The 13,536-nt window shown below is 39.8% G+C and overlaps 1 protein-coding gene across 1 annotated transcript; it reads right to left on the bottom strand.

The window, feature by feature from the left end:
• Nucleotides 1-956: 956 nt before the first annotated feature.
• slc50a1 (solute carrier family 50 member 1) lies at nucleotides 957-8,646 on the bottom strand. Its single transcript, XM_063487057.1, has 6 exons — nucleotides 8,481-8,646; nucleotides 8,080-8,157; nucleotides 7,884-8,007; nucleotides 7,635-7,796; nucleotides 2,229-2,348; nucleotides 957-2,116 (listed from the first exon to the last, which is right to left on the bottom strand). The coding sequence occupies exons 1-6, from the start codon at nucleotides 8,546-8,548 to the stop codon at nucleotides 2,009-2,011; spliced, it is 660 nt and encodes a 219-aa protein (XP_063343127.1). The 5' UTR covers nucleotides 8,549-8,646; the 3' UTR covers nucleotides 957-2,008.
• Between the last annotated feature and the right edge of the window lie 4,890 nt (nucleotides 8,647-13,536).

The raw sequence follows: 13,536 nt of genomic DNA, 5'->3' as shown, positions 1-13,536 counted from the left end.
ATTCTCTACAAAACTAATTCTGTCACCTTTTGCATGTACAATCAATAACAGCACCATGAATGTTTTGGAGAGACTGTCTGAGAATGTGTGCTGTTGTCTTCAGTTGTGTATCGATTGCATTAGGGAAACAAAGACAAGAAAAACTGAATTCCTAGATAGAGATCCGACAGACAATATGATACAAAGGCCAAATTGATTCATAAAGGTCAAAACTGGACTTAAAAAAAGGAATTCAGAGCGCTGGTGGAGGAGTAAAGACACTCTATGCACATGTCCTTGTTGTGTCTCTCCATGAAATACTAGCAAACAATACTTAAAGAACTGTGCTACATAATTACAACCTATTAGAAGAAGCCAAACCTAAATTTATCCGTGAAATTCCTTTATTCTTTTCCCACGCTTTACTACCTCCATCTCATTTATACATCCTTTCTTGTTGCTTTTTCACCTGCTGCTTATATTTCCCCCACGTTTCTTTCAAGTATATCTCATTTATCTCCCACCTCCAGTCTTCTCTTTGCCTCTACATAACACTCAGCTTCCAACACAATACTGTCTTGTTGTTGTGCATGTGTGTTCTCTGTCAGGGGCAAGCTCTTTGAGCTCAGGAAGAGCGGTCCAAGTAGCATTCACGCGCACACACACATATACACACACACCGAGGATGAGAATCTCTGGCATAGCCTTTCCCACCGCTGCCCTCACTAAATCAACATGCTCACACAAACAAGCTCATTCGCACTGCTGCACCATCAAACAGGCTTTTGTCTCTCCTGCACTGCCACTCCAATCATACACACTTACCTCGTCACATGCATGAAAGCTCATTACTGAACCCAAAACAAAACCTCCAAACTAAAGCACAAATTCCTCTACTTCAAAGGGTCAAGTACAGCCTCAGCAAGGAGAAAAAAAAAACAGCACACAGTTACGGTAAAAAATTTATTGATATGGCACCTTTCATTATTTAATAATAAAACACATTGTTTGTCCAGCAGAAAATGGACATAAATTTCTTCCTTTACAATATTTTTCCTTTTTTTAATATAACTGTAACAAACTGCATGTGCTGTTATATATCCATTCAGGCTTTCAAGGAAGCTGGAGACTGTCATATGTGAGAGATGAGGTACACCCTGAAGAGGTCGCCAGTCTATCGCAGGGAAAAAGCTTAATTTATACTTCAGAGTCTAAAACATAAAACAGCATAGCCTAAGCAACTGGCTAACGCTGCTGTTATCATTCGTACTTCTGTGTAGTGTGCCCGCATAAGTCTGCAATTTCACCTCCAATACACTAGTTGGCAGTAAACTTTTAGTTTTGAGCTTATCCATTCTTTTCCAGTTGGTTCAATAATTGGCATTACATTTTACATTACATTTCTAGGGAGGTGCACATTGGTTAGGGTGCAGGGTTTTGGAAGAGTTTGTGATTATGACGTTATGGAGTAGATTTAAATCAGAGGTATAAATCCCACTAAACACAGAGAAACCAACAACCAGTTACCCTCACATTCACACCTATTGCCAATTTAGAATCCCCAGTTAAACAAATGAGTGCATCTCTGCACTGTGGAAGGAAACAGGCCAGAGCACCAAAAGATAAACTCCACAAGAAAGGTCCCAGCTTGCCAGTGCATCCAAACCCAGCGCCTCTCTGCTGTGAGGCAACAGTGCTAACCACTGTACAATATATACGTTTTTAATCTCTAAAAATTCACATAAATCTTTAATGGCAAACATTACCTAAAAGAAGGCACTTAGAGACACAGAGAGAGACACGTGGTCACATGTCTAACAAATAGCCGCAGAACAGTAACAGTTGAATCATATTAAAGACATCATGAAATGTACTCTCAGCTGAGTAAAAGTCCTCATTATTCTTCCCCCCCAAAAGTAAACAAAACACTTTACACGTCGAGTCACTCGGTGAGATGGTTCCAACATGTAACTCTAAAGCTTTGTTGCCAACCGTCCATCCGTGAAGATGAATTTTTCAACTGTCAACATCATATGTGCACGGGTTTGTAGGAGGGCGAACCTTGATTGACTGACGCAAATTTCCAAAATAGATAAAATCTGATGAGGCTAGTGAAAATACCAGGTGTGTTTGGAACCTGGAAAACAAGCAAAACAAGGAAGAAGAAAAAAAAAACATGTTATCGCTTCAATCCTCACACAACACTGACAGCTGAGCTTACAGGTATGCAAATGCATATGATGTCTTACCACAATATAGTAGTCGCTCAGCTGAAGGCCGTAGAAGACCCAGGAGGTTGAAGTGAAGAAGGTGGCTACAGTCAGAGGGAAGGACAAGCACTGCACGTTACCACTACGCACGATCTCTACCTGCAAAGGCAGAGAGGAGGAGGGATGCTATTAACATACACTTCAAAGCTGGATTATTACAGTTTTTAATATTTACAAGGGATCGAATTACCAACTGCTACATGAAAGGTGCCATTCAGTGATGACCTCTACTCTATTCAAATATCAACATACCAGCATGCCTCCTCAGAAGTGCTCTCTATAGATGTTCCCACAGCTACATTGTCACACACTTCCAATGCCAGAAGGAGTAAGTGTGCACTGCTTTGCCCACATTTTAACTATTGTGTCTTGCGCCACTTCATGACTGGCAGACTCTTCATGCTGCTTTTAAAAGGGGCCATTTGGAAGTGATATAAACACTGGGTACTTCTAAAGTGGTCAGATGACACACTGTACTCCATTTTATTTGAAGGTACTGAAACCCAAAAGAGAACTTAACTAAAGTGTTGATAACTCAGTGCAAAGGAAACCTATGAGTGTTTTAAATTAAGAGCTTAGGCAGTAAATTTACGATTATAGCTTTGTTTTACTTTCTGAATACATTTAGTTGTCCTCTGGGTTAGTTTAAAGTATGCATTATCTGGCTGCTTGTTGGAGGTTTTTTTTATATCCAATTTTTGCTTAGAAATTTCACCACATTCCCAACCTGTAATTAAAAAAACAAAACAATGATCTTTAAGCAGGCAGCTTTGGATTTTAAGCAATTTGTGCAGTGCCTACATCATTTTATATAAACTTTAAGCAGAAAACATAATGGAACCAAAGGGCCAGGGAACACACAAGACAGAAACTGGGAATAACAGGAAGACAGATGAGGGAAAGAAAGGCAGGAAGCTGACTGGGGGTCATTCGGTGCTGTGAGGCAGATGGAGGGAAGGAGACAAACAGGATAGAAGATGGAACCAGAAGATCAAATACAGTGACAAAAGGAAAGAGCGAGAACAGGGGATTTATCCCTTCACTGCATAGCTGCACATGCAGACTGAGATGATGTGAGCAGATGAATTAAAGTGAGCAGCTGCTGCCAGTGCAGTGGGTTCAATGAGGAACACGTTCAGGAAATGAGACTGAAGATATGAGGTTTCTATTGTAGATACTAAACACAATCAGTGTTATCATGAATACAATGAGGGTACTATGAACTGTAATGCATGTACACAATCACCTGCCACTATATTAGATACACCTATATAAATGCTTATTAACGCAAACATCTAACCAACCAATCATATCGTAGCAACTCAGTGCATTTACGCACATAGACATTATCAACATGACTGCTGAAGTTCAAACTGAGCATCACAGTGGGGAAGAAAGGTGATTTAAGTGACTTTGAATATGGCATGGTTGTTGGTGCCAGACAGGGTGGTCTGACTATTTCAGACTCTGCTGATCTTCTTGGATTTTCCCAAACAACCATCTCTAAGGTTTGAATGGTATGAGAAAGAAAATTCCCGCTGACTGGATATTTTCTCTGAGTGCCTTGTTGATGTCAGAGGAGAATGGACAGACTGATTTGGGCTGATAAGAAGGCAACACCCATTACAACCAAGGCACGCAGAAGAATATCTTTAAATGTAAAAACATGTCGAACCTTATGTCAAAGGTTCAAGCTGGTGGGGGTATAATAGTGTAGAGGAGACTTTCTTGGTACCCTCTGGCCACCTTGGAATCAATTAAGGATTTAATCGCCACAGCCTGCCTGAGTATTGTTGCTGACCATGTCCATCCCTTTATGATCACAGTGTGCCCATGGCTGCTTCCAGCAGTATAACACGCCATGCAACAAAGTTTAAATCATCTCAAATTGCTTTCTTAAAGATGACAATGAGTTCACTGTATTCCAATGTCATCCACAGTCAACAGATCTCAAACCAGTAGTACATCACACATCTGCAGCAACTGTGTGATGCTAACATGTCAATATGGAGAAAGATCTCAGAGGAGTATTTCCAGCACCCTGTTGAATCTATACCATGAAAAATTAAGGCAGTTCTAAATGGAAAAGTAGGACTGATATGATATTAGCAAGGGGTACCTAATAAATTGTCCAGTAAGTCTATATTGCAAAAAGGTTTACTCAAACAAAAATCTTCCTAGTAGCAGCCATTAGTTCAAGTGATTATTTAACTCGCTGCTGCAAGGTTAGGTTTAATAGAATCTTTTAAATAAATGTTTTGAAGTGACTCACAAATAATTTGAGTTCAAAGAATAAGAAATAATGTAACACTGTTAATGCTGTGCTACATTACAGAAAAATATGACCACAATAACAAGCCTCTAAAATATGAATTGTACAAGGGCAAGAACTGTGTGGGCTGCCTGTTAATGGAAAAAGCAATAATGATTCAGAATGAGTGGCAACAACCAGCAAGGAGTCCGCTACTAGTGGAGTTTCAAGTTTCAAATAGTATACTATGCTGTTTGAGGTTGGCACGTAGTAGACGAGTATTTGCTTCGTGGGGCTGTTCTTTACCCTCTCAACCTTTTAGATTTCCTGCCTGACATCTAATCTATTAACTGCAGGCACAAGACATGAAACTGACACTGTCCATGTGTGAGCGAGTGCCGTCACTCTGAGTTCACTGTGGAGGTCGACCGACCAATCATCAACTAACTTTTAGTTGAGGGGGGAGGTGTGCAGTAAAGCACACACAATACATTTTAATGCTATTAAAAATCTACTTGGCTGATGCCTCTGGTTGTAGGAAGGTCCTTTTGAATCCAACCACCTGTCAAATGACTGTTTTTAGTGATTGTTGAGATGTTCTCATATAGTACAGGAACGTCTGGACTTATGTGCAAATGTTCTTCAGTAGTTTGGATAGAGATATTGTTGTTGTTCTGAATGAGGATTATTATAACAGCTGTGGCACACCACATGGCTCGATCCTGGGACTAACCTTTAGCCTTTAAATGCTGCCCCTTGGGTGTATCATCAGGAGACATGGCACCAGTTTTTAGATAGATGTTCATCGTAATCTGCTATGCTTTATCATAATACAAGTCTTACTGATGCCCCCACTGAGGCTTTGATGGCTTAGCTCTTTCACGTGTTAGCCAAATGTGTTAATAATGACACCACAGAAACACTTCTTCACTGTTGTAAATATTCAGTTTGATTTACGGTACTGCCTGGGTAGAGTGTGCAGAAGGGAGAGCACATGACACTGACTTTCATATCCGTGAAAACAGATGTTACATGGACTTTGATCCTGGCAGATTAAATACTGTTTAACGCCTGATCAGACTCTGCTGCGTTTTGCATTATCACAAGAACCTCCTTTGGTTAAGTTCTAAGAAAGTTCACAGGTGCCGTGCATGTGTAAGATTGGCATATGTAAATCTTTTAAGACTCATAGCCAGTCCCATTTCTGGGCTCCTCGAGGGCCTCAGAGTTTGTGGGGAGATTAAAAAAAAAAATTACTTTACAAAATGACTTTTGCCCCAGTGGGTGACTTTATATAGTGCAGAGGAGGGGAATTAATTTTCCCAACAGAAACTGGGACTGTTTTTGAAGGGTCCAAAAAGTTGAACTCAATCCTAATTGTATATTTTTATAAGCTTATTGGTGCAGCCCTATACAGCAGTCCCAGTTTCTCATATGGCTTTTTGCGAAAATTAATTTCCCCCCAATCTAGTGTTTTTATTATGTCCTGAAAAATTAGATTCATGGATATGAGGATTACATATCCTACGTATAGAACAGGCTAAACTGGAAAGGATGGACAAACAAAACAAACCAAAAGTGAAAACAAAACCAAAACTAGAAGGAAAAAAAACATTTACCAGCCAAGTCCATCACCATTTACTGGAAATGAAACAGCAAACTGCAAACGGACTTCATAAACTGAACAAAAATAGTATCAGTTTGGTATGCTATTAATTATCCCCATATTGGCAGATAATATCAGATAATAATGCACACTAGTTTTTATAAATATTTTGGCAAGTCATTTTGTGATTCTACTTCATCTGAAAAACGCTGAGGTTATTGTATTTCACCCTGAGCTCTGGATGGCTTTACTTTGGCCTGTAGTAACACTGTGAGGAATCTTAGAGTCATTTTTGACCAGGACATTGCCTTCAGCCGTGCACATTAAACAAACACCATGTACGTTAAACAAATAACATTGCTTTCTTTAGTAATTGCAATATAGCTATAAGTAAAAAGAAAAATGTTCTGTTTCACAGTGATGATGAAAATTTAGTCCACACATTCATAACTTTGAGGTGTGACTGTTGTAATTCCTCATTATCCTCATAAGATTCATGAACACAGCACCTGTTAGAAATCTTTCTAACTATGAAAAATAGAGCACTGGTGTCCCATATTAAATGTTTTTCAGCGGCTCCCTGTTGAATCCAAAGTTTAATTAAAATGCCATCTTCTCATGTGAAAGTCCTAAATGATCAAGCCCCATCATATCTTCCTCACAGACTGCTAGCTTACTTGTGGTTCCTGGGGCATTTTTTAAATACTTTTTTTGGCCTTCTTCAGCTTTATTTGATAGACGAAGTGAAGAAAGGACAGCGAGAAAGGGGGAGACATGTGGCCGCGGGTCGGACTTGAACCCAGGCTGGCCGCTCTCAGCCGTATGGGTCGCCTGCTCAATGCACTGAGCTAAACCGGCCGGGTTCCTGGGGCATTTAAAAGTAGAATGGGAGACAGATTCCTCAGCTTTTAAGACGCTCTTCTGTGGAATCAGCTCCCAGTTTGGGTTGAGGAGACAGACACCCTCTTTACCTTTAAGATTAGACTTTCCATTTTTTTTTTTTTAAATTTGTTTGGCTTTTAAATCAAAATGAGTTCTGAGTACTTTTAAATGTGTTTCTTTTAAATTCGGGTTTCCTTTTTTAACTCTGTCATTAACTCTGTTTTATCCAGTTTGATTACTTTATTCGTAAAGCACTTTTGTTGTTTTTAAATGTGCTAAAAATAAAAATAAACTTCACTTTTTGATAAAGATTATAATTAGGGCTGGAGATCTTAAGCTGCATCAACATAGGAAGCGATTTGCAGCATTGTGGAAATCGACTCGCTTGCTGTGTGATGTCTTCCTGTTAAAAAGACAGTTCTTCCTTCCCACCCTTGCTGTTAGCAGGATTTTCTCTCTACTACTAAAAGTGTTTACCTTTACAATATAAAACTCATTAAGACAAGTTTTTTGGTACTATGATCCAAATGTAACTGATTTCCAGATCATGTTCTGAAATATTATTCAGTTCAGTGAGAGAAAACAAACACAGGCGACGTTCTACACGCTGCCTGTATGTTGTGTTTGTCTGCGGTGTGAATTGTACCAGGTCGGTGAGTGGTGACAGGTACATGCTGACGGTGACCACGCTGCAGGTGAGTCCCAGCTGGCTGAGACGAATGTCTCCATCAGTAAGAAACATGGTGAAGTAGAGCCAGCCGCAGATCAGTACAATCCCTGCTGTGAGGGTCTGGGAGGACACTAACCTCTGAAACCAACAAATACAGAGACAGATAAATTAAAGATCCAGCTGCAAGTAAGGAGAGCGCTTTATGACAGGTCTGACTATGCTGACCTTCTGCTTTGTGTAGCGGAAGTACATGATGATGTAGAGCAGCTGGAGAAGAGCACCAATGATGTTGACCAGGATAATCGTCTGATCTCTCTTCAGAATCCCATAATACATCCAACCAAGGTTACTATAGAAACAACAGGAACATTAGTGATGATGCATCACAGTGAATGATGCAAAAACAGAAAGAGACACTCACTTGAGGCACGTGGTGAGGAAAGGGAGAAACTGGATATTGTCTGTACTTTTGGATTCTCGCATCTTTTTCAGGTCGGTCCTAGAAACACACACACACACACACACACACACACACACACACACACACACACACACACACACACACACAGAGAAAGAATAAAAAGAATAGGCTGGAGATGCTAATAGCAATTTAAACCAATAACTCCATGTTTAGTGTTAGTACTTCTCGCATTCCTTCACTATAAAGTTGTTGTGATGCTACCAAGTGCAAGCAGTTCAGAAAATCTCCATCCTGTCTCATTGTGATCTTGCTTTCTTCGTACTTTCTCCCATCCTTGCAAAGTTAGAGCAGGAAGTAAGATAAAACATAGATGCATGCCATTAACGATCATTTAAACTTACAGTCCAGTCGAGAACATCCCGACTGTGAACACGATGCAGGCCCATGACAGAAGCGACAACAAATCCATAGAGCGGGAGAAAAAATAGTTGCTTTGTGCACAGTCTCCTTTTAATCCCAAACTCTTAAACTGCCTGAGATTAAAGGTAAATATAACGACGCGGACGCTCTCACTGTATTTCCGTATTTGCAATCAGTGCCCTCCTGGTTCCTGTCCTCTGATTGGCTATAGGCTCAAAGGGCTGGCCCAATAGGGTGCTGAAACGATAAGAAACGTAGCGCTGGACGTAATTGCGTTGCAAGAATTTTAAAGGTCCAGCGAGCTGGATGATGGCGAGTGACTGCCAGAGGGACACGGATGTGGGAAAGCTCATGGCACTCATACAGTTTATTCAAAGCTTTTCAGCATTCAGCGAGCATGAAAACATTCAGTGTTTCCCGACCCGGAAGGCTCTGATTTTACATACGCATTTAACTTTATATGTCTTCTGTAGGTCTGTAATTGGCTTTGGATTTTATAAATATATAACCCGCCAGTTATACAGCAGCAACTGAATGCATTTATGCATGTAGACACGGCCAAGACCTGCGGAAGTTCAAAGTGAGCATCAGAATGGGAGAGGCGGATAATTTAAGATGATTTAAGTGTGATGTTCAAGTTTTTGAACATAAAACTTTTGTAGGTGACTTGTCTGATCTGCTAGAATTTTACCACACAACCATCAGTAGGGTTTACGGAGAAGCTGATAGGAGAGCAGAAAAGCAGGTCTAAATCTCTAAATACACAAACGTCAAACTTTGAAGCGTATAAGCTTCAGCAGCAGAAGTCTACACCAGGTGCCACACCTAAAAACAGACAACAGAGAGTACAGTTCACATGGGTTCACCAAAATTGGGCAATAGAAGATTGGAAAATGTTGTCTGCTCTGATGAGTTTTGATTTCTGCTGCAATTTCCAGATGATAGGGTCAGAATCTGGCGTAAACAGCTTGCAAGCATGGATCCTGCCAACCTTATATCATTGGTTCATGCTGCTGCTGGTGTAATGGTGTGGAGACATTTCTTTGCCACACCACCCTTACTAACATCTGAGCATTGTTTAAGCACCCCAGCTACCCGAGTATTATTGCTGAGCATCTCCATCCCTTCATGACTACAGCATGTTGACCTGCAAAGTCACAAAGCTCACATCATCTCAAAATGGTTTCTTGAACATTAGAGTGAGTTCACTGTACTCAAATGGCCTCCACAATCACCATCTCAATCCAATAGAGCACCTTTGGGAAGTGGTGGAACCAGAGTGTCACATCACGGATTTACACCCTGTTTAATCTGTGTCATGAAGAATTAAAATAGGTAGGCACTGGTAATATGCACCTAATAAAGTGACTAGTGAGTGTATATAGTAGAAACACACACACACACACACACACACAAAACAAAGATCAAATAAAATAAGCACACAAAATAAATAAATAAAAAGGCTTTAAAATGTGAAAATTGTCTCCCAGCTGATAATTGTGGTTTATTAAAGTCTTAAATTTGATAAGTGGGGGTTTTGCTTGTGCAATATCATTACCTGTCATTTGATCTGTAATAAGATGTCCAAGATATTTGAGCCTATTACAGACACTAAGATTATTATCAGACGGTATTAAAATCAAGATTAGGAAATCTTAGATGTTTGTCCTCTTTGGGTCTGCAAACCATGACAAGACTCTTAAAAAAGCTGTATTAGATGTCAGGTTTCACACCACAAACAGAACATATTCACTGGAACAATACAAATCGTACACCCACTTTTACAAGCTTTCAACATCCCAGAAAAATCATCAAGCATTTGTACATTAAAGGGACACTGAAGATACGGGTTCTCCAAATGAAAAGATCACACTGGGAGCAATTTCATGTTTTCATTTTTGTTATATCTCACCTTGTGGAAGTATAACACTAAGCTGATGGATTAGACAGAATAGGAAAATAAGGCAAGCTTTTCCACTGCTTCACATAATACATCAGGCTTTCTTTCCAGTTCCTCCTTTCTGTGAATCACACATTCGTTTTTCACCCTGTATTCAAGTAGCACAGTCAAAAAAAGAAGAAGAGAAAACCCAACTATTACCCTATGATAAGAAGAAGAAGGAGAAAAAAAGCGTCTCGTCATTACATCATTGTTCCAATCCCATATCACATGCTTGTAGCTTGATATCACACAGAACAGTCAGTGTCTGGATCCAGGCAAATACGCTGGATTTTATACTTTTAAAATGAGATGATTTCACTGTTTAAACTGAAAAATTAATTATGCACTCCACTGGGGTGCACCAGTGTTATTTGATTAATTTTATCTCATATGCATCATTTTTCAACTAGTCAGCGTGCTGGGTGTCATTTCATGGATATTACATCCAAGAAGTAAGATTCATATTTAAAAGTTGTGCATTAAAACTTTCACTTATTGTTCGTCTCTTGGGGTAAATTTAATACGAATCATCTAAAGTTTGCTCATTAACTTTTCTTTGACCCTTCTTGCCCGACCACCCCGCCTCGCCCACTCCCCCATCGTCACCTGACTGCTCCCTCCTGTGTACAGCTGTCAAAGCCGAGCTGCTTTGTCACTCTAGACATTTCAAAACTTGACCTTTCTCAGCAGTCTCTGATGTATAATTTTCACCTTTCTTCTTTAGTTTTTAGCTTTTAGTTTTAGCTTTGCATCTGTTTGACATTTAGTCTTTTCACATGTTTTTCTTTACTTGAAGGTCATTGCTATATTGATTTAGAACGATGTTCTTTTTCTGATTTATGGTTGATCTTTTTGTTAATAAATTGCAATCCCTTTTGTTTTTGTGACAGTGTTTTTTATCGGAGCTGCTCAGACTCCTTCAAGTGTTGTGCCAGTGAAGCTGTTTACGTGTCTGCCTTTATTAAGTGAAAGTTGATTACCTTTTGTATTAATTAAAGCATAAAATAAGAGCTAAAATTTTGGACAAGAAAGATGGTAAAATGCACTCACTGGCCACTTAAGTAAAAATTGCCTCTTTTCTATTCAGAGCTGCAAAGTTCTTCATGGCATAGATTCAACAAGATGCTGGAAATTTGCTCCACTTTGGCATGACAGAATCACATAATGCTGCAGATTTTTTGGCAGCACATCTATGATGTGAATGCCCTGTTCCACCATATCCCAGAGGTCGTTTATTTGCTTAACTGTGGAGGCCATTTGAATGCAGTGAGCTCACTGTCATGGTCAAGAAACCAGTGTTAGATCATTTCAGCTTTCTGACATGATGCATTGTTCTGCTGGAAGCAGCCATCAGAAGATGGGTACACTGTGATCCTAAAGGAATGGATGTGATCAGCAGTGATACTCTGGTAAGATCTAGGGAGTCCAAAATGTGCCAAGAAAATACCCCTCACATCATTACAGCTCCCAGCACCCTGAATCAGTGATACGAGGTGGGATTAATCCATGCTTTTGTCTTGTTTATGTCATATTCTGACTCTACTACCCAAATGTTGTAGCAGAAATTGAGACACATCAGCCTCGGCAATATTTTTTCAGTCTTTTGTCGTCCTATTCTGGGGAGAATGTGCAAAGTTTAGCCTCAGTTTCCTGTTCTTAGCTGACAGGAGTGGCACCCTGTGCGGTCTTCTGCTGCTGTAGCCCATCTGCTTCAAGACTTGATGTGTTGTGCAATTAGAGATGCTCTTCTGCATATATTGGGTGTAACAAGTGATTATTTGTGTTACTGTTGCCTTCCTGTCTGTCCATTCTTCTCTGACCTCTTGTGCTGCTGTTCAATGGATTTTTTTGAATTTTTGGACCTTTGTCTGTTAACCTTATGTGGGAAAATCCCAGTATATCAGCAGTTTGTGAAATACTCAGATCAGCCTGTTTGGCACCAGCAACCATGTCACATTCAAAGTCACTTAAATGATGTTTCTTCCTTATTCTGATGCTCAGTTTGAACTTTAGCATGTCACCTTGCCTAAATGTGTTAATGAATAGTTGTACATGTAAATGTAATTAAGTGCCCAAAGGATTTATATTTCAAAAACTTATTGTCATATGTAGTAAATCCCAATTTTAAACTTCAAGTATTGTATTTTAGTAGAATTTTCATTGACTTTACTGCGATACTGAGTTTTACTTCACTGGAAAAAAACCTTAAAATGATGTTCCTATAGTTTTATGCCGTGTTTGTAAAAGCTTGTCCTCAAACTAATCTGAAAACTTGCTTTTGGTTTATGGTATTTGCACAGCTAAAGGAACATTTTTTGTATTATAAAGAATACATTTACTTTTTCACATAATGCCTGACATAATGTTGAACTGAGACATCAAAGCGGTGGAGACTACCATATTTAATCCATCCCATCAGGCACAGTTGAATGATGTCCTGCTTTATCCTACTGTACACATTTGTGGGTGCAGCATTGCACAAGATACCTGAGACTCTGTGATCATCTGCATTGAATTTAAGCTATGACGTTATCACGGAAAAGCAAACAGCTCAGTTCTAATGTTCTGATTTTGAGTGTGTATGTTGTGCGGTTTTACAAGGAACGGTGAGTTTTGACAGTTTTCAGTCAGCTCTGAGGTTTGTTTTCTACTCATTCCAACATACAGCTGTGTGGACGGATGTTCAGCTTTTCCTCAAAAGGCAATGTTCAGAGAAGAAAAAGAAAGGGCAAAAACAGGGCAAAAAAAAAAAGAGTGAAAGAGTATGAGCAAGGAGGTGAGAGTGACACTTTCACACCCAGCTGTCAGTTCGCTTGTGGGCCTCCCTCTCTCTGGGTTCTTGGGTGTTTTTTTTGTCCCCCTCTTAGTCCATGTTTGGTTTTGAGTCTGAAATCTAAGCCCGGGTATGTTGTATCACAGGAGATGAAAGCAGGAGAGGGCAGAGACGAGAGGTTGGGAAAGACATGGGGGTGGAAATGTGGAGACGGACAGAGGATAGATGGCTCTGCCAAAATATTGTGTCATCCATCCAAATCTCGATGATCTCAGCCGGTTATCAAGATCCACAATAAGTTATGATAAAAAACAGACAGATC

This window comes from Pelmatolapia mariae, linkage group LG10_11, assembly GCF_036321145.2.
Source record: "Pelmatolapia mariae isolate MD_Pm_ZW linkage group LG10_11, Pm_UMD_F_2, whole genome shotgun sequence".
NCBI lineage: Eukaryota > Metazoa > Chordata > Actinopteri > Cichliformes > Cichlidae > Pelmatolapia > Pelmatolapia mariae.
The sequence above is the reverse complement of the archived record's forward strand: the minus strand, read 5'-3'. Positions and strand labels throughout refer to the sequence as shown.